At 40.8% G+C, this 21,101-nt stretch overlaps 2 protein-coding genes across 9 annotated transcripts in view; one reads left to right on the top strand and one right to left on the bottom strand.

The window, feature by feature from the left end:
• COL4A3 (collagen type IV alpha 3 chain) overlaps nucleotides 1-19,512 on the bottom strand; it is a 170,113-nt gene extending 150,601 nt beyond the window's left edge. For 2 of the 5 annotated variants that reach the window (XM_027875985.1, XM_027875986.1), the window contains exon 1: nucleotides 18,930-19,511. In XM_027875985.1, coding sequence (XP_027731786.1) covers nucleotides 18,930-18,992 — 63 coding nt within the window. In that variant the 5' untranslated portion in view covers nucleotides 18,993-19,511. Of the gene's footprint in view, nucleotides 1-18,929 lie in introns of all 5 variants that reach the window. The other 3 variants (XR_003570342.1, XM_027875984.1, XM_027875987.1) reach the window with 3 other exon arrangements.
• Nucleotides 19,001-21,101, top strand: part of COL4A4 (collagen type IV alpha 4 chain) — a 149,794-nt gene continuing 147,693 nt past the window's right edge. For 3 of the 4 annotated variants that reach the window (XM_027875991.1, XM_027875989.1, XM_027875992.1), the window contains exon 1: nucleotides 19,612-19,852. The gene's annotated coding sequence lies outside the window, so the exon portion shown is untranslated. Of the gene's footprint in view, nucleotides 19,057-19,611; nucleotides 19,853-21,101 lie in introns of those variants that run through there. The other variant, XM_027875990.1, reaches the window with a different exon arrangement.

The raw sequence follows: 21,101 nt of genomic DNA, 5'->3' as shown, positions 1-21,101 counted from the left end.
ATTTTATGCTACAAACTTTTGCCATTGTTCAGTTTTTTTTTAAATAAATTTATTTATTTTTAGTTTTCAACATTTACTTCCACAAGATTTCGAGTTCCAAATTTTCACCTCATCTCACTCCTCTCCGTACCCCAAGATGGCATGCATTCTGAATATCCCTTCCCCTAGTCTGCCTTCCCTTCTATCTCTCCCAACCCTTCTCTTATCCCATTCCCCTTCTATTTTCCTGAAGGGCAGGGTAGATTTCTGTACCCCATTTCCTCTATTTCTTATTTCCCAGTTGCATGTGAAAACATTTTTTTTTAAACATGTGTTTTTAAAACTTTGGGTTCCAAATTTCCTTCCTTCCTCCCTCCCCACCCACCCTCACTGAAAAGGCAAGTAACTAAATATAGGTCATACATGTGCAGTTATGCAGAACACTTCCATAATAGACATGCTGTGAAAAACTAACTCTATTTCCCTTAATCCTATCCTGCCCCCCTCATTTATCCTATTCTTTCTTTTGACCCTGTCCCTCCTCAGAAGTATTTGCTTCTGATTACCCCCTTTCCCAATCTGCTGTCCTCTCTATCATCCCCCTATTCTCTTGTCCCCTTCCCCCCCCCATTTTCTTATAGGGTAAGACAGATTTCCATACCCAATTGAGTGTGTATGTTATTCCCTCCTTAAGTCAAATACTATGAGAATAAGATTCACTCATTCCCTCTCACCTTCCCCCATTTCCCCCTCCACTGTAAGAGTCTTTTCTGTTTTTTTTGTGAGATAATTTACCCCATTCTACCTCTCCCTTTCTCCTTCTCCTAGTATAATCCTCTCTCACCCCTTAATTTTATTCTCCAGATTTGACACCTTCATCTTCAGCTCACCTTGTGCCCTCTATCTATCTATCTATCTATCTATCTATCTATCTATCTATCTATCTATCTACATACATATAATTTTTTCCCTCCAACTACCCTAATACTGACAAAAGTCTCATGAGTTACAAATATCATCTTTCCCTGCAGGAATGTACACAATTCAACCTTAATAAGTCTCTTATGATACTCTCTTTCCTGTTTACCTCTTCATGTTCCCACTTGAGTCTTATATTTGAAAGTCATATTTTCTATTTAGTTCTGGTCTTTTCATTAAGAATGCTTGAAAGTCCTTTGTTTCACTGAATGACCATTTTTTTCTCCTGAAGGATTATACTCAGTTTTGCTGGGTAGGTGATTCTTGGTTGTAATTCTATTTCCTTTGCCCTCCAGAATATTATATTCCATGCCCTGCGGTCCCTTAATGTAGAAGCTGCTAAATCTTGTGTTATCATAATTGTGTTTCCACAATACTTGAATTGTTTCTTTCTGGCTGCTTTTAATATTTTCTCCTTGACCTGGGAACTCTGGAATTTGACTACAATGTTGCTAGGACTTTTCCTTTGGGGATCTCTTTCAGGAGGAGATCGGTGGATTCTTTCAATTTCTATTTTGCCCTCTGGTTCTAAAATATCAGGGCAGTTTTCCTTGATCATTTCTTGAAAGATGATGTCTAGGCTCTTTTTTTGATCATGGCTTTCAGATAGTCCAATAATTTTTAAATTCTCTCTCCTGGATCTATTTTCCAGGTCAGTTGTTTTTCCAATGAGATATTTCACATTGTTTTCTAATTTTTCATTCTTTTGGATTTGTTTTACAGTGTCTTGATTTCTCATAAAGTTACTAGCTTCCAATTGCTCTATTCCAATTTTTAAGGGAATATTTTCTTCAGTAATCTTTTGGACTTCCTTTTCCATTTGGCCAATTTTGCTTTTTAGGGCATTCTTCTCTTCATTGGCTTTTTGGACCTCTTTTGCCATTTGGGTTAGGCTATTTTTTAAGGTGTTATTTTCTTCAGTAGTTTTTGGGTCTCCGACTTGTTTTTCATGATTTTCTTGCATCATTCTCATTTCTCTTCCCAGTTTTTCCTTTACTTCTCTTACTTGCTTCTCAAAATCCCTTTTGAGCTCTTCCAAGGCCTGGGACCAATTCATATTTTTCTTGGAGAATTTGGATGTAGGAGCTTTGACTTTGTTGTCTTCTTCTGGTTGTATGTTTTGATCTTCTTTGTCACCAAAGTAAGATAATATAGTCTGACTCTTTTTTTCGAGGTTTGCTCATGATCCCAGCCAATTACTTGAGTTTTAAACTTTGTTAAGGTAAAAGTCTGCTTCCAATGTGGAGAATATTCCAATGTGGAGTCCCAAGCTTTGGGGGTTTGTACAGCTGTTTTCAGAAATACTTCTAGGGACCTGAAAATTTTCAGTTCTTCCAAGGTGATATGATAAGGGGTGAGGTGTTTCCTCTCCACCGCCACAACAAACTCCACCGCACCAGTGATCCTCCTCGCCCCAGGACCACCCCTCAGAACTGTGACCCAGATCCAAGCATGGGCAAAACAAGAGATTCCTACCTCAGCACTAGAAAGAGATCCCTGCAATCCCCCTCTGATCAGCCACTTGATTCCCCCTCAGTCTGTGGGCTGGAAGCTCAGGAAACAGCTGCGGCCCCGTGGGTTGAGAAGTCTGGAAACTGCCACAGCTGCCTGCGATTCAGTCTTCTGAGGCCTGCTCCAGGGTCGCTGCAGTCTATGCCCCCATGCCACACTGCGCTCCTCTGCCTGCCCGGTGTGATATGCCTTTCTGATCAACCATCCAGGTTATCTTGGGCTGGAAATTTGTTTCACTCTGTCTTTTTGTGGGTTCTGCTGCTTTAGAATTTGTTTAGAGTCATTTTTTATAGGTATTTGGAGAGGTTTGGAGGAGGGCTCAGGCAAGTCACTGCTTTCCCTCCGCCATCTTGGCTCCGCCTCTCCACATTGTTCAGTTGTTTCCAACTCTTCATGACCCTATTTGAGGTTTTCTTGGCAAAGATACTGGAATACTTTGCCATTCCCTTCTCCAGATAATTTTGCAGTTGAGGAAACTGAGGCAAATAGGATTAAGTGACTGGCCCAAGGTCACACAGCTAGTATGTGTCTGAGACAAGATTTCAACTCATGAAGATGAATCTTTCTGACTCCAGAAATGGCTGCCCCATGCTACAAATATAGTTAGGCTTGACTGACACTTTCATAGGAGACCTTTTATGAAAAAGTAGGTAATAAATAGGAACTCTTTCTTTGAAGTTCCTAATAAACTAATGATTGAAAATATTCTGGGATTTAGGGGAAGGCTTGAGGGGAGCAAGAGAAAAAGCATATTTGAAAGTGGGGGGTAGGTGGTCAATGTTTAACAATCAGCTCTCTGGGGGAAAAATGTATTCATGACACACTTTTAAGTTAAATTGCATTATTAACATTTTCTCTATCACTTTCTAAAGTCTAAGACAATCAACAGATCAAGCCTTGATTTATAGCATTTGCTGATTTCCAAGGTATAATTGGTCACACTTAAAATTTAAGGATCAGCAGCCAGTGGAGCTAGTTCTACTAGTTTGAAAGCATGCGTCGTTTAGTGGGGGCAGCTTAGCACAGAGCTGTGGTGTCAAACTCATAGAGAAACCTGGGCCATTAAATTGTACGTAAAAATCCTTGCAGGCTGCCTAATGACTCTCATTGTTGAGTCATTTCAATTGTGTCAGATTCTTCATGACCCCTTTTGGGGTTTTCTTGGCAGAGATACTGGAAAGGTTTGCCATTTCCTTCTCCAGTTCATTTTACAGATGAGGAAACTGAGGCAAACAGGGTCAAGTGACTTGCCCAGGGTCACACAGCTAGCAAGTGTCTGAGGCCAAATTTGAACTCAGGAAGATGAGTCTCCCTGACTCCAGGTCAGGTGTCCTATGCACTGGGCCCCTTAGCTGCCACGTACTGAATTAGAAAACCCTACCGTTGATCCTCATCATTTCAAGATTCTGTATTTTTTAATTCACCTACTGGCTAAAATTTATTTGCAACCCCAAAATCAATACTCATCGACTTTCTTGGTCATTCAGGGACATGTGCAGAGTGGCGGAAAAAGTTGTCGCCTGTTCATCATGTTCCCAGCTGAAGCTGAACAAGGTCGAACACTGACTTCTTGTTTCAGCTCTTTCATATAAACAAGTGTCCTTTTTGCGGTCTATTTAGTGCTGCATTTTTCACATTTTTGCTCTTTTTGTTATTGATTTTGCTGTTTAAAATGGCCCCCAAGCGTAGTGCTTCTAGTATTCCTAAGTGCAAGAAAGCTCTGATGTGCCTTATGGAGAAAATACACGTGTTGGATAAGCTTCATTCAGGCATGAGTTACAGAGCTGTTGGCCGTGAGTTCATTGTTATGGAAGAAGGAAGAGGAAATTGGCCAGTCTGTATGAGAAGCTGCTTTGCAAAGTGCTGATGTATATATTGTGACCAGAAGCTTGCAGAAACTGATTCCATATTTTCCCTAGCAGCAATGGTTCAGTATTTGCTAATTCAATGTTCACAGTGACTTTATAAAACATATCTACCATGAGTGATGAGAATTGAATGTATTAACATAATCATTGATCTACTGTGTTCCTTTGTTTTATTTTGTTTTTTAAAAGGCAATTGGGGTTAAGTGACTTGCCCAGGGTCATACAGCTAGTAAGTGTCTGAGGCCAGATTTGAACTCAGGTCCTCCTGACTCCAGGGCCAGTGCTCTAGCCACTGTACCACTTAGCAAACCATTCCAGTATCTTTGCCAAGAAAACTCCAAATGGGGTTACAAAGAGTCAGATAAATGAATGACCAAAGAACAACAACAAAAAATGTGCTAGGTACCGTGCTAAGTGCCGGGGATACAAAAAGAGGCAAAAGATAGTCCCTGCCCTCAAAGAGCTTGCAATCTCACAGGAAAGACAATGTGCAAACCAATACAGTGCATCATATACAGGATAAATATGAAATATTTAACAGAGGGAAGCCACTAGCATTAAGAGGGGTTGGAGAAGGTGTCCTATAGATGGCTCTTCCCTTGGAAAAAGCCAGTATCTGCCAATGCTTGCCAGAGAGTAGGTACTGAGAGATTAAGTGACTTGTCCCACATCACTTGGCTAGTGCCTGAGGTGGACCTTGAGCCCAGCTTGTCCTGAACAGAGGCTGGCTCTCCTGCCTCTAATAGGAGATAATCCTTAGGTATTTCTAACTATTAGTCTATTTATTTTATAAAATAGTACATGACAACATAATTCACAAAATCAAGGTTCAGTAGATGCTTTAGCAATGTATCACAGGGTTCAGCTAATTTAAAAGGTTCTTTTTTAAAATCAAATTTTATTATTACACTTGCTTTTATCCCATCTCAATGTTTAAAATAAGTCTGATAGATTTTAAGCCTTGAATCAAGATTTTCTCCCCAATGGGCTGTGTCCACTCATAGGTGGGTCAGTACATCATCAGTAAAGGGCCTGGTTTCTGCACGCATGCTGCTGCTTCTCCATGCCTGATCTTTCTGCCGAGGTATGACCTAAAAAGAAGGCAGTGTGCATGGGACAGTGGGAAAGAATACTGTATTGGGAGTTGGAGGATCCATAGTCAAATCCCAGATTGGTTGCAACTCTGACCATGGACAAGGTCTGCCCACCTGCCTGGGCCTATTTCCTCACCTGTTAAAAAATAAATGTATTTATATAGTGCTCTAAGGTTTGTAAAACACTTTATTTTCATTATCTCACTTTATCCTTTGGATAACTAGGTATTAATGTTATGTCCATTTAACAGAATGCAGAAGCCAAAGCTAAAAGATATGCCTAGTTAATTAGTATCTGGGGAAGGATTTAAACTCAGGCCTTACAGAATCCAAATCCAATACTCCATCCATTTCACCACCTAGCTGCTTCAATAAACAAGGGGGCTGGAGTAGATATCAACTAAGTTCCCATCCAATTAATATCTACAATGTTAGCCTAATCAACTCACAGCCTACATAGGCAGGGGCCATCTTATTCAGCTTTATTCTTCCCATAGAATTGAACTCAGTACCTTGAACATAATAGCGTCAGCCAACATTTCTTAAGTGCCTGCTATGTGTCAGGCACTGTACTGAGGACCATGAATACCAAGAAAGGGAAAAGACAGTTCTTGTTCTCAAGACACTCACAGTCAAATAAGGGAGACAGCATGTAGACAAATACAAACAAGATATGTACATGATGAATAGGAGATAGAGGAGAACAGAGGGAAAGTACTAGCATTAAGGGGGATTGGGAAAGTCTTCTTGTGGAAACTGGGATTTTAGTTGGGATTTGAAGGAAGTCAGGGTAGAGATAAGGAGGGAAAAAATTCCAGGAATTAATTAATTAGAAGAGTTCTTCAATCAGCTCTTACCAAGAGGTGAACTTTTTGTTTGGGGCAACCTATGGAAGCTTAGGGCGTGGGCTATATTTTTTGGCACTTTGCTGAGAGGATTAAGGATAGCTCCTGATTGGGTTTCAGACACTAGGGAGGCATCTAAGATGAATGGCTAGGATTTAGGGGAGGATGGACTATTAGTCAAGGAGCCATACCTCTTTGCTAGCCTACAAAAGAGATCCTTAAACCTCCTTAGATTTCTGCTTTTTCTTCTTTTTGTCCCATTTAGAGGTCAGACTAGAATACTTTGGGAATGTGTATAGAAGGGCTTGTGCTTGCAAACACCAATTCCTCCTCCCTCCCCCGCCCCTCCCCCCAGGAATCAACATTAGCTTCCTTGGGGTAGAAGCACTGGGAGTTACATCCTAATGAAAGAAAGTTCTTGATAGTAGACTTTCTTGGCAATGATAGATTTTCTACAAACTCACAATGGCAGCAGCATACATGTGCTGGCCTCTGTGACCCAAGAGGGAATGTTTCTGAACCATAATCTCCTATACAGAAAAGATGGAGATTTTGATTTCCTAGGCAGCATGATCCCACCATCTGGCTTTCTAGTCAGTGAAGGGAAATTTCTTGGAGCAGTCCCAGTTTTGAAGTTTGCCTTAAGAGTAACACTGATTTCAGAAGTTTGGAGAGTGACCTTTTAGAAAGAGAAGAGAATGTCCTGAGCAGCTTGCCTCTTGGAGAAATAAGAGGATCTCACTTGTGGCCTCTGCAGCAAGAGAAGCAGGAAAGGTTAAAGCTGGACCACAGGAAGACTAAGGGATCTGGACCTTACCACTACCCTCACCTCCTACACTGAATTATTAGGACCACATAAGTGGGGAGGTTATAGCAACATGGTACAGGCAAGAGAATATTGTCACAAGACCTATAAAAAGTGCTTTGCAAACCTTAAATCATTACATAAATGTTAGCTATTATTGCTATTATTATAGATATTTCTTGTTACATTTGAGTGGTGTCATACTCAAATAGAAATGGATCTCTTCCAGATGCAATTGACTTAATTAATTAAATTTCAATTAACTAATTAATTAATTAAATTAATGTCATTTATATTGAATCTTATTTTTATTTATTTTGTTAAATATTTCCCAACTACATTTTAATCTGGTTCAGCACAAGTGAGGCAATTAGCCACCTCTGCCTTAAAATGTGATAGCTACATGCTGCAAGTCTAACATAAGGCAGGGATTTCGTGAGCTCCACAATGATTTTGTCTTTTTTTAGGCAATTGGGGTTAAGTGACTTGCCCAGGGTCACACAGCTATCCACAATGAGTTTTAAAGCCAGTTTCACTCTATCCAGTTCCCATGTCACCTCCCTTCTGAAAATTCTGAAAAAGCAGGCTTTTATTTCTGAGCCAGAAATATCCCCATCATGAAGAATGTTGCCTCTCTATCATGGCAAGCTGCTTTTGGTAGGAGTTGTAGGATAAATCAAATTTAAAAAATGTGTTCCCTAGCACTGGTCTGCTGGACCACCCATTAGTAGACCTCCCCTTTAAGCTGATTCTCTAATGATACCAGGGATGATCTGCTCCGAGTCACTCATGTTGTCTAGCCTGATTTTCCTTGTGACCAACAGTATGTATTTATGGGAGGGCAGTTACCTTGGATCAGACACACAGAACACTGGCCAGAAGAAAACTAACTAGTCCATGAAGTAACTGAACCTGTAACCTCGATCTCATTAGTGCTATGCCCTAAATGACTGGGCTGACTGCTATGGATCATATAATTAAATATCACAAACCACCCACCCAGAGTTTTAATAAATAACCAATTCTATATTACACTTGGCCAAAAGGTTATTTTTACAACTTGGCTGATTGACTTCATTAAAATATATCTACCTTAATGTCAAAAGTCAAATGAGATATCTAGACAAAAATTAGGGCCAAGAATGCATAGATTGGGAAAGATAAGAGAAGGAATAATTGGGCAGTTTGGCTAAATTTATAACTCTAACTTTGACTAAAACGGCTAATTATTTTTTCTTTGGCATATTTTGGGAGCAACTTTCTCTCTAAACCAGCTAGTGCATTCTTAGTTCTGATTTTGCATAATGATCTTATTTGACTTGACATTGAAGTGGAATGTTTAAAAACATGATAGATTAGCCCTGCCTAATTCCAGGCATGGAGCTTAACCACACCCAGAATCTTTTTGCATTTAAGATTAATGCAATTTATCATATTTCAGGAAAATTGAAGCATTTCAGAAATTATTACTGGTATAAGAACAAAACATGTCCACTGAGATAAAAATATCAATAAATCAGACAAAAATTATCTAGTCATAAAACCAGATATTTAACACAGTTTCTTTTCACAAACGGGCAAATGGTAGACAAATAAATGTATTTTTTACTACCCAAAAGGCATGAATTAGCAAAGCATTGGATTAAAACTGGCCATCAAGGCTCTTCCACATTGCAACCTTCCCCATTGTGGTTTCAATATATCATGGGTCGGCATAAAAAGTTAAATGGAATTTGGGGGGAGTTTTGCAGAAGCCACAGATGACAAGCAAAGGCCAACCAGGTGACACAGAAAAAGTTTAGAAACTCAGAAATGCATAAAATATATATACAGTAAACACCACATAAAAGAAAAAGAAAAAAAAATCAGACTTTTTCTCTGATAGAAATGGAGGACCAAAAAATTTTACATGGATTTTCCAGATCTCAAGGCATTGTGCCCCTAACTTCCATGATGTGGAAAGGATATCTGTATTAAGGTAAATTGTACCCTTAGATGATTTTCAGGGCTCTGAAAATTTTTTGTCTTGGGGAGAAATGCAACCCATATTTTGAACATCTATCTTATAGAAACTACATCTATTGTTAATATGACTTTAAGAACCAGGTGAAAAGCAAACAAAATGTTGAGAAAAAGAAAGTAGTGCAGCAAGTGTGAAGGATGGTTGAAAATGTTTGATGGTAAAGTAGTCAGGGAGAAATGTTTAATCCATAATCAATAAAGTTCGAAGAGGAAACTGTGGAGAAGAAAGACAGGAAGCAGTCAAACTAGGTGGTACAGTGAAGAGAATTGGGACTAAAGTCAAGAAGAACTGAGTTCAGATCCAGCCTCAGCTACTTACTAGCTGTATGACTCTGCACAAGTTACTTAACCTCAGTTTGACTCAGTTTTCTTATCTGTAGAATGGAATTAATAACAGCACCTAATTCTCAGGGTTTCTGTGGAGATCAAATAACATAATATTTTTATAAATGTAAAGAGGTTTGCAAAGCTTAAGGACCTTTATTTTTTGTCATGATTATTATTATTAGACACTTCTTCCCTGTTGAAACTATTTTAACCTTAGTGTTACAAAGAAACTTTATAAAGAAAAAAGTTGTAAAGATATTTGGGAAGACGATGTTCTGTGATAAAAAGACAAAAAAGATTAATTCCTTATCTCATGAAAGACCACATTTAACTATTATTTTGAAGGGAAATGTAAAGAAGATTGTTAAGAGACAAACAATATCTAGACTGAACTCAATAGCTGATAACCAAGTTATCTGACAAAGAAAAAGAAATCATTCACTGTTATGTTGAGGGCTTGAGGTAACTTGGGTTGTAACAATGATTATTGTCAAAATATTATAAATACATATACATACAGATATATGTGTATGTGCATAATACAAATATATATATGTCTTTACTGAATACTGCTCTAACATAATAAATCAAGTAAATTATGTGATTTGAATATTTAATCATAGAAAAATAAGAGTAATTAATTAATTTAGAATATGATTATAATTTTATTAATGGGAAATGAATTATCCAAACATACCCCTGGATTTCTACAAAGTCAGAAGGATGAAATTAAATAGATAGCAATGAATCAAGTGGCAGAGGGGCTTACATATGCATGAAATTGATCAGACTCTATAAACTGGTTATGTGTGGGGATTGGCATTTTTTTTTAGCTGTTATATACTATATTTGCAAATGTACCTTATTCTCTGTTGTAGACTGTAAGTTCCTTATGGGCAGGAACCATGTAAATTTTGATTGTCCTGTTCCTTAACTCCATGACTTGCATGTAGTAGGCACTTAATATGTTTATTAAATTATCTCAAGTAGATTATACTTTCCAGAAGAAGAAGCCCATGATCTATAATTATCCCAGTGCTATTATATAAGCACAAAATTCATCATATATGTGTGTGTATATAGATAGATAGAGAAATAATTGACTGATTATTTGAACAAGAAAATGGAGTAACTATTATCTGGTGGTTGGGGAAGGGTGGGAGGTAGTGATGCAGAGATTGCCTAATAGGGTCTGCTAACACTAAAGAGCTGTTAAGGTGCTCCTATAGAGACCCTGATCTGTGATCATTCCAGGTATTAGAATGTTGGCTTAGAGAAACATTAGACTAAATCAAGCTACTGGTAGCCCAGAGGCAGTGTTGTAATTCTTAATAGGACTAGTCAAGGCTATTCCTGTAGTAAGGATGCCTTTACCATCACATCTGGCAATGATAAAAGGCAGAGTGATATAACATATAGAAAGCCAACCCTGGAGTCACATAAGACTTGGCTTCTTATCCTATCCCTGATACATACTGCCTATGTGAAAATGGGCAAGTTGCTTCCCCTCCCAGGGTCTTAGGAAACTCTCTAAGATTATAAATTAAGAAGTTGATGATATTTGTAGAGAGTTCTTCCCTGGGTGCTCCGTATACCATGAAATCTCAGATCTAGTTAAAAAAAAAAGTCAATGATATACACCAATTGGCCATGCAAATTATGTAGTGGGTGTAGACTTAGACACTTGTATAGGATGATATAGAGAGAGAGTAGGTGAGTGTTACTAGTTTTAGTGGAATTAAATGGTAAGTGGGGCTTCTTGCTGGAGGATGGGATTAAGGGATGCAGTTCTGCTAATAAATTTCAGTGCTATCCTGTTACCTTTAGGATCAAATACAAACTCCTCTGTTTGGCATTTAAAGCTCTGGACTCCAACCTGCTCTCCCAGGTTTATTATATATTGCTTCCCTTTGCATGTACTGAGGTTCAGCCAAACTGGCCTCCTTACTGTTCCTCACAACATTCCATTTCTTGCCTCTGTCTTCACTCAGATCATCCTCCCCAGCCCCCTCTGCTGTACTTGGAATGAACTCCCTGCTCACCATTGCCTCTTAGAATCCCAAGATTCCTTGAAAGACCACTTTCCATATGAGTCCTTTCTTAATTTACAGCACCCATCCCCAAAACTGTTAGTGCCTCCTCGAAATTACTTACTACTTGTATTGAAGGTACTTATTTATTTATACAGGCAGACCTCAGAGATATTTGGGGTTCAATTCCAGACCACCTCAATAAAGCAAATATCACAATAAAGGGAGTCACATGAATATTTTGGTTTCCCAGTACATATAAAAGTCATGCTTATGCTATACTGTAATCTATTAAGTGTGCAATAGTATTATGTCTTTAAAATGTACATACCTTGATTAAAAATATTCTGTTGCTAAAAATGCTAACCAACACCTGAGCCTTCAGCAAGTCATAATCTTTTTGCTAGTGGAGGGTCTTGTCTCAATGTTGATGGCTGCTGACTGATCAGAGTGATGGCTGCTCAAGGTTGGGGTGACTGTGTCAATTTCTTAAAATTAGACAACAATGAATTTTGCCACATTGACGGACTCTTCCATTCACTTGAATGCTTAGAGCCCATTGAAGGGTTATTGATTAGCTTAATTTAAATATTGTTGTGTCTCAGGGAATAGGGAGGACCAAGCGGAGGGAGAGAGATAGGAGAAGGATCGATAGGTAGAGCAGTCAGAACACATATAGCATTTATTGATTAGGTTCGCTATCTTATATGGCTGTAGTTTATGGCTCCCTCAAACAATTACTATAGTAACATCAAAGATCACTGATCACAGGTCACCATAACAGATATAATAATAAGGAAAAAGTTTGAAACATTACAAGAATTACCAAAATGTGACTCAGAGGCACAATGTCAATACATGCTGTTGGAAAAATGGTGCCGATGCTTGACACAGAGTTGCCACAAATCTTCAATTAAATTTTTTTTTAAAAGCAATATCTGTGAAGTTCAAAAAGACAAAGTGCAATAAAACAAGGCACGCCTATATATATATATATATATATATATATATATATACACACACCTTGTCTCTCCCAGTAGAATGTTTCACTCTTGTCTTTATATCCCCAGTGATTCATATAGTGACTGGCACATAGTAGATGCTTAATAATGCCTGTTTGTTGATTGACTACTAGAGGGCCAGTTCTACAATAAGAGGTACAATCTTGCTTCTAAGTATTAGATCAGTAGGCTCATGCAGAGAATCCTTAGGGAATGCTTCTGGTCAAACACTACTCACTTTGAATAGGATGCAGCCATTTACGCATTTATGGCACTGGGACTAGTGTACTAAAGCCAGGATACTCTGTCCCACAACACATTTAGACACAGTTCTTTTCACCATTCCATTTTAGATGCAAGAGAAAAAGCATTTGGAGAGAGTAAGATGCAAAGAAATGTTTTTTGTCATTAATGGGCTTTTTTTGTGAAAGTATTTGGTAAGTTGCCTCTTAAGTAGAGAGATTGGAGCAAGAATTTCAACAACAATATTTAGATGGAATAGTCTCAGATAAGCAAGCTGATCATTTTTCCATGAGGACAAGGACAGGGGAGGAGGATGTCCTTTCTGCTGACATTTCCAAATGATGTTATTAGAAAATACCAGCAGCAAAGAATGTTCTGAATAATATTTTTGAAAAGAAGAAACTCCCTATTACATTCCAGGAAGTTGATATTATGTCACAATTAATGGGGGAACTAAATGAACAGAAAAACATCTCTACCTTTGGATAAGAGGTTATTTCCCACAGCTTCAGCCTTGTGGTTGTCTTCAAAATTCTATCTTCTAATTCTGTACCTTGGCCCAAGTGGTCCCCAGGGTCTGGAACACTCTCTGTCCTTGTCTCTGCCTTGTAGAAGTCCTAACTTCCTTCAGAATCCTGCTCAGATACTGTCTTCCATATGAGACCTGTCCTGATTCCCCTCCATCAGTAATCCCTCTATCTCTGTTGATTTCTGTCTCTGTCTCTTTTTCTTTTTCTTTGTCTCTCTCTGTCTCTCTTGCTGTCTCTGTCTCTCTCTGTCTCTGCGTGTTTCTCCCCCTCCATCTCTCTGACTCTGCCACTGTGACTTGCTTTTTCTCTGTTTCTGTATGTCTCTTCCCCTCCCTCTTTGTCTTTGTCTGTCTCTTTCTCTCCCCCCATCTCTCTCTCTGTCTCTGCCTCTCTGTCTCTTCCTCTCTTTGAACATCTCCTTGGGCCAAGTCCAGCCCAGGCCCTGCGGACTCAGAGTTTCATAAATGTTTGTTAAGTTGAGATGACCCCAGATGTTTGTGTAGTGCTTCAGACCTTTCAAAGTACTTTCACCTAAACTCTTTTGAACCTCAAATCATCCCTGTGAGGTTCATGGGGCAGATATTTCCCATTTTGTAGATGAGATAATAGACTCAGAGAAATTAAGTAACTTATTCAAGGTCACATAGCAAGTAAGTGGGAAAACTTGGGTGTTTTCTACTACTCCAATGTTCTTTTTTAAAACTATAATATGCTGTTTCTATGAAAGTGTAGTCATCTATACCGCTGACTCCAATACTCTGGGCCTCAGTTTCTTCTTCTGTAAAATAAAGGGTTTGAACTATATGATCTTGAAGGTCCCTTTGAGCTCTAAATTCCCATGATCCATTTCCTAAATTATTTCCCTCTTGCAGACTGTGTAAACTAATCCAGGCACATCACAGTAGACATTTAGTTGAAGTCAACACTTATAAAGCACCTACTACATGCAGAGTGGCTTAGTGGATAAAGAGCTAACCTTGGTGCCAGGAAAGTCTGGATTCAAGCCCTGCCTCCATCTCATCCTGCCTGTGTGATGCTGGGCAAGTCACTTAACTTCTTAGTGCCCTAGGCAACTCTCTGAAACTCCAAGTTATAGAGAAGATGCCCATCTACATAAAGGGAGCTTCTTTATCCTCATCAGGGAATTCCCTAAACTACTGAAATCACAGGTGTTTTCCCTATACAAAGATCCGATAAGACATGGAGTTTATAGGGACCAAGCGACTGTAACAGAAAATAAGATTAATGCATGGATAAACAGGATGGTATCATGGGAAGAACACTGTACTTAGAGATAAAAGGAGCTGAGTTTGAAACAGTTCTATCCTTTTTATGCTGTGAGACTTTGGAAAAGTGACTTTCCTTCTCAAGCCTCTCAGTCTTCTCATTTATAATAGTTGTACTAGCTCCCACATGTGGTTGTGGGGAGGATCAAACAATATAATGTATGTAAAGTCCTTTTTTAAAAGTGCCATCATAAAAATAACATCCAGCATTTAATGGACTAAGATTTATTCAATCAAACATTTATTAAGCACTTATTTGCTGACTATACTTAGGTCTACAGGACTCAAGGGAAAGCAAAAAAATGTCTCTACTTTTAAGGAACTTACATTCTAATTAAAGGGGCAGTGTGTAAATGTGTCCATCCAAGATATATACAGAAGAGATGGAAGGTAATTTTGCAGGAGAAAACTCTAGCGGCCAAGGAGCCTGGGAAAGACTTCTTGCAGAAAGAGGGTGGCATTTCATCTGAGCCTTGAAGGAAGCCAGGGCCTCTAAGTGGGAAAGGTGAGGATGTGGATAGAACATTCCAGGCATGGTGGGACAGTCAGAGTCACATAGGTAAGGTAGAAAAGCTGTCTATGTGTGCTGTTGTTGTTGTTTAGTCCTGTCTGACTCTTTGTGATCCCATCTGGGATTTTCTTGGCAGAGATACTGGAGTGGTTTGCCATTTCCTTCTCCAGCTCATTTTATAGATGAGGAACTTAGGCAAACAGGGTTAAGTGACTTGCTCAAAGTCACACAGCTAGTAAGTATCTGAGGTCAGATTTGAATTCAGAAAGATAAGTCTTCCTGACTCTAGGCCCACTGCTCTGTCCATTACACCACCTAGCTGACCCATATAGTTGGTCACTAATCAGCTGTGTTGGGCAAGTCACTTAACCTCTATCTGTCTGAGTTTCTTCATCTGCAAAATGGTGATAATGATATCACCTACTCACAGGGTTGTTGTTAGAGAAGACATACATACATACATACATATATATGTATGTGTGTATATGCGTATGTATGTATGTATGTATAAACACTTTGCAAACCTTAAGATGTAATATAAATATTATTATTATGATACAGATATGGCTCTATCTGTCTCTCAGGCCAGAGTTGAGAGCTGTAATGAGAGAATAACAGGAAGTTACTGGGCTATCTGGGGCAGAGGAAGGAAAAGGGAAGGTGGAAGAGGGGCACAGAATGTGAGGTAGCTGAGAGGAGATTCAAAAAAACTTCAGCTATGTGGAAATTTTGCTTTGGGCTGGCTTTTCTTTCCACAAGGAATTTAATTCCACAAATATTTAATAAGTACCCACAACATACAAGGTACTATGCAGATAGTTTGCATGCCCCAGAAATCAGATGGGAAGAGGTCGGTTCTATGACAGAGGTTTTTAACTTTTTTTTTGTGCCATGGACAAACATCAGCCTTTGGCAGTCTGGTGATGCCTATAGACACCTTCTCAGAATGGAATTTTTAAGTGGATAAAATAAAATACGTAGTTTTGCAAAGGAAAGTAATTATATCAAAATATCATTGTCAAAATAGTTTTTAAACAAGTTTATAGACTCCCAGATTAAGAATCCCAGCTCTAAGGCCTCCATACCCTAGACAAAGTATGTCCATCATTGAATTTTTGTGAGGTCCACTTGCCATCTCTCATTCTATCTCCCTCTGATTTTCCCATTCTATCATTCTCCTATCTCATCTGGGGTGATGAGGTGTAAAAGGTAAGGGCTGAGCCACTTTTTAGATCACCAGGACCTGAGCTTCTAACCTTACGTGGGTACCCGGGATAGCGGAACTCCCTTTTTCCCCTCTGGCCAACCCCAGCTCCAGAAAGTTCAAACAAGACGGTGTGCTGTAAAGTGAAAAACACTATAGAAATGTCTGCTATTATTGTTGTTGTAATGACTTCTATGGAAACCTAGGAGAAGCTTTACAGAGACAAGTCTGGGCCCCATTGGTCAAAGCTCACAGAAGATATGGGTGGTGGTGCTCTGTGTTGGCAACTTTGCAGGAGCTGTGTGGGTGGTCTGATGTTGAGTATACTATGCTTGAGAAATACCACTAGAATCCTAGAGAATCTTAAGAACTGGACAGGACCTTAGAGGTTATCTAGTTGAAACCCTACTCAAGTATGAATTCAGTCTACAGCTTCCCAGACAAGCAGTTATCCAGACTCTCTTGGAATGCAGCCACCTTACTTTGAGAAATGTTAAGACTTCACTTTGTTATCTCTTTTCATGACATAGAAAAAGACAAGTGTTATTCAGATGTCTTTCTAGTCTAGATAATTGAGCAGGTGCAAAGGAATGAAAAAATTCTTCACTTTTGAGTTGGCCATAATGCATTTCAGGCAACAGGATAGATCTGAATATGAACGAACTGTGATGTCTTGAGCGTCAGGATGACTTTGTTCAACTGTTTGCTGGGCACCTCTACCCGGATATCTCACCAATACCTCAAACTCAACGTGTCCAAAACTGATCTTGTCATCTTCCCCACTATAGCTATTCCTTCTTTCAATGTACCTATTTCTATTAATGATAAGACCATCCATTATCTCAGTCATCTAAATCTCCTTTACCCTCACATTCCCTCAATTGTCATTTTTAATGAATTCTACCTCAATGCTATCATTTGAAGGTGATGGTTTCAGAAAAACCTAGGAAGACTTATATGAGCTGATGCAAAGTTAAGGGAGCAGAACTGGGACACCACTGTATGCAGTAACAGCAATATTGCAATGATTATTAGCTGAGGAAGGCTTAGCTACTCTGATCAATACAGTGATCCATGACAAATCCAAAGGACTCATGATAGAAAATGGTATCTACCTTCAGAGAGAGAACTGATGGATTCTGAGTGCAAATTGAAGCATATTTTCTTTCATTTTCTTGCTTTTTTTTTTGCAATATGGCTAATATGGAAATATATTTTGCATGAGTTCATACGTATAATGAGCATCTTATTTCTTGCCTTCTCAATGGATAGGAGAGGGACTTGAGGGAGGGAGAGAATTTGGAACTGGAAATAAAAATTAAATACACACACGTGTATAATAGCTATCATAGCTCCTCTCAACTCACCTGCTACCACCCAAGGTTAGGTCTTCATTGACAGATGGACAAATGGAAGAAACATTATTAAATGCTTATTATATGCCAGGCACTGAAGTTGTCTATAATCTGCTTCTATCCACTCCCTTCAGCCTTATTTTACACTTATCTCTTTTCATTACACAGAAAAAGACAAGGATGTTCCAATCAGCCTAGAGTGCTGACTGACCCCATCTTCTCCAGAGCTCTCCCATCTCGATGCATTCATACAGTCTGTGGCTCATGCCTGAAAGGCATCAACCCCTCAATTCCTTATTTATAATTACCGGTATTTTTTTCTTTCCTCAGAAAGGCTTATCAACAAACCTTTCCTCATCTCCCAGCCCAGCTGGAAGTGCCCTCTCCCCTTTCTCAAAATTTCCTCTCATCTCCTAATCTGATGTAGTGGTTACTACAGTAGGTGGTAGCAGGACTTGAAATCAGAACTGGGTTTTTATTGGAACTTTCAGCTGACTAGCTGGTGAAGATGGACAGGAAGCCTCATCACGTCTATAGACCTCAGTTTCTTCATCTGTAATAAGAGGGTATATTTATATCACTCATCTCAAAGGGCTGAAGTGAGAAAAGCACTCTGTAAATGAAATGCTTTGTAAATTTTGGAGTGCCCTTTTTCTTTGCCCTTTTCACATTTTAATTATTATTTTTTCATACTTGTGTATGTGCCAGGTTCCCCTGATTAGTCTGTAAACTTCCTGAGGGCAAGGATTGTCATTTTTCATCTCTGGTAACTGCCTTGCGCATTGAAGGGGCTGCGCAAATGTTTGTGGAAATGAATTCCTTGCAGAGCCGAGATCCAAAGGCAGCTTGCCTGATTCCTAGCCCTGAGCTCTCTTCACCAGAACTCCCTGTTTACTTTAAACTCAATTCAGTGCCCGGAGCTTTTCAAACCAAATTTATTTTTGATCCACACAAGCCCTTTCTTTTCACAAATAAATAAACTAAACGACCTCCTTTTTCTGTATACTTTCTGATTGGGGGGGAGGAGCTTCCCCACCAGACTTAAAACAATGAGGGTCAGTTTATCAACTCTTTGTCAATGAATAGAGAACAGAGAACATTCTACTTAGGCGTTCAAAGTCCTACGGTTCTTTCACTCACCCCACGACCCCGGGCTGGACAGCTCCATTCCCACACGGCACCAGCCGCACGAAGCCCTGCAATTCCTCCCCCGCCCAATCTACGTGATACGGGGTTTTCCCCCCCGCGCGTCCCGCTGGGCTGATGCCCTCGGAGCGGAGCGGAAAGGGGCAGTGGGGGGCACAGGGGCTGGAGGCAGCAGCCATGGAGCCCGACTCACCTTGCCCACAGCGGGAGCCGCCATAATGAGCAGCAGCAACAGCAGCCTAGTCGGCCGCAACATTGGCAGCACCCTCCCGGACGCGCCCCCGGGATTCACGTTTGCGCCAACGACACTCAGCGCCCCGGTACCATGCACCCTCTTGCCGCTTCTCAGGCTCGGTTTCCCATCCCTTTTCACCCCGCCCTCGTATTCGCTCACTTTGGGGGATCTCGGGCTGGAGAAGTTGGGCTGAGTTTGTAGGGCGGGGACTGAGCGCGCCCTCTCGCCTCAGGCAGAGACCCAACTCCGCTGTCCAGTCCCCTCCCCACCTCTTCGGCTCCTACAGAGGCCTTGGGCAGCCTCCCTGGGTGGGAAGAAACCCCGGCACAGGTCCCGTCCTCAGCTTCTTCTGGGGCTTCCCCCACCCGGGGCTCAGCGGCCTCCGGGGAGGCTAGCGAGGGATGAGTGGGCAACCTCTGCTCTCTCGGGGGCCAGAAGGGAGCACAACTTTGGAAGGCAGTAGCGGACCAGGAAAGGTCATGGTCCTCTGGTTCCTTGTAGTCCAAACCCCGAGGCTCCGAGCTGGGCGGGGGTGGGGGCTGTTTTAGGGGAGGAGGTGGCTGCTACGGGTGGCGTGGAGGGAGTGGTCATCGGGGCCGCGGGCGCATTGGCCGGGGGAGGCGCGCGATTTGCGAGTTGGTGCCCGGCTGGTTCTTTGCTCCGTCCGCGCTTTCTCGCCTTCTTGTCAGTGCCCCCATCCCTGTCCTCCTTATCCCCCCAACCCTGGTGACGGGAGCTTGTCATGAACGTGTTTTGAGGGGAGCAGGAAATCCACACCCAATTTAGGGGCGAGGTGGAGGTAGAAGATATGCGCAGGACCTGTGAGGCTGTGGCGGCGCAAGCGGCAGGGCAGCTCCGGGAGCAGCGGGCATCACCTAGAGGTACAGCTCAGAGCTGGGGTTTTCCTCGCCAGAGAAGTGCCAGTCCGCTTGGCAGGCTCCAGGGTTTGGGGGCGCTGCAGCTAGGGGGACACCTGTGGAGGAAATGGTGGAGGGGAAAAGCCATCTAAGGGCGCAGGAGCACTTGGGGTAATGCGAAGGGGGGAGGGGGGAGGGAGTGACAGAGGCTTTTTGATTCTAGTGCCAGTCCGCCGGGCTTCCACTGGATGCCTTCCCCTGGTTTGTATGTTGATTTCTTTTGGGCGTAGAGTTACCGATCTCGCAGCGGGATCCGGAGTTGGGTCAGCCTCTGACCTTCTTTTGGCACGCATTCCTCGGAGCCCTGGCACCTTGTGAAATGCCAAGAGCAGGAGATAGCTAAGTGGAAAGAGAGCTCATCCCTTTCTCTGCGGCTTTGAGGTGGCATTTCATGCTGAATCTTATCTGCGGAAATGCTGGGTGGAAAACAAAATCTCCAGCCTTGCTACAGGGTCTCCCTCAAGCGTTGAGCCAAATTGAGACTTTGGATGCGTTTGCAGTATCCATTGTCCATTAATTAGTATGTCTTTAACTTTAGGTGGGAACCGTTTGTAGATTACTATTTTTATTTGTTAATTTCCTCAAGAGTTGAATTTCAGCATCAAGTCAGAGGTATGTGGCTGGTAATTTGCTTTGGAAAAGACATCATTTGCTTTCCATTAGGATCAGGGTATATGAAGAAAATATATTTTGAAAAATGTGCAACTGCTTTTCAAGAAATTTTTAGTGAATGTACAAGTGATGTATGATAACCAGAATACTAGATAATCACCATAATCATTCGCTGACTATGCTGGATAAGTCAATCAGTCAACAAGGATTTATTAAGTGTGTGCAATGTACCAGACCCTGTTTAGACAGACAGTTTTTAGCATGTCATTGAACTTAAACTTTTACCAAGTCATTTTTCTTAACTGCATCTGAAATTTTCCCCAAGCCTGGATCCAGTGAGCTGTATTTGTGCTCATCTTATATGCATATTATAGTAGTTGTATGCAAGATGGTAGGGACCTCATCAATATCACTTATGAAATTAGAGAAAAGGAGACTTCTATTGAACACCAGGGCAGCTAGGTGGTGAAGTGGATAGAGCACTGGGGCTGGAGTCAGGAAGACTCATCTTCCTAGGTTCAAATCTGACTTCTAGCTGTGTGACCCTTAGCAAGTCACTTAATTCTATTTGCCTCAGTTTCCTCATTTGTAATGAGCTGGA

This window comes from Vombatus ursinus, unplaced genomic scaffold (genome assembly GCF_900497805.2).
Source record: "Vombatus ursinus unplaced genomic scaffold, bare-nosed wombat genome assembly UNPS02014810.1, whole genome shotgun sequence".
Taxonomy (NCBI): Eukaryota; Metazoa; Chordata; class Mammalia; order Diprotodontia; family Vombatidae; genus Vombatus; species Vombatus ursinus.
The sequence above is the reverse complement of the archived record's forward strand: the minus strand, read 5'-3'. Positions and strand labels throughout refer to the sequence as shown.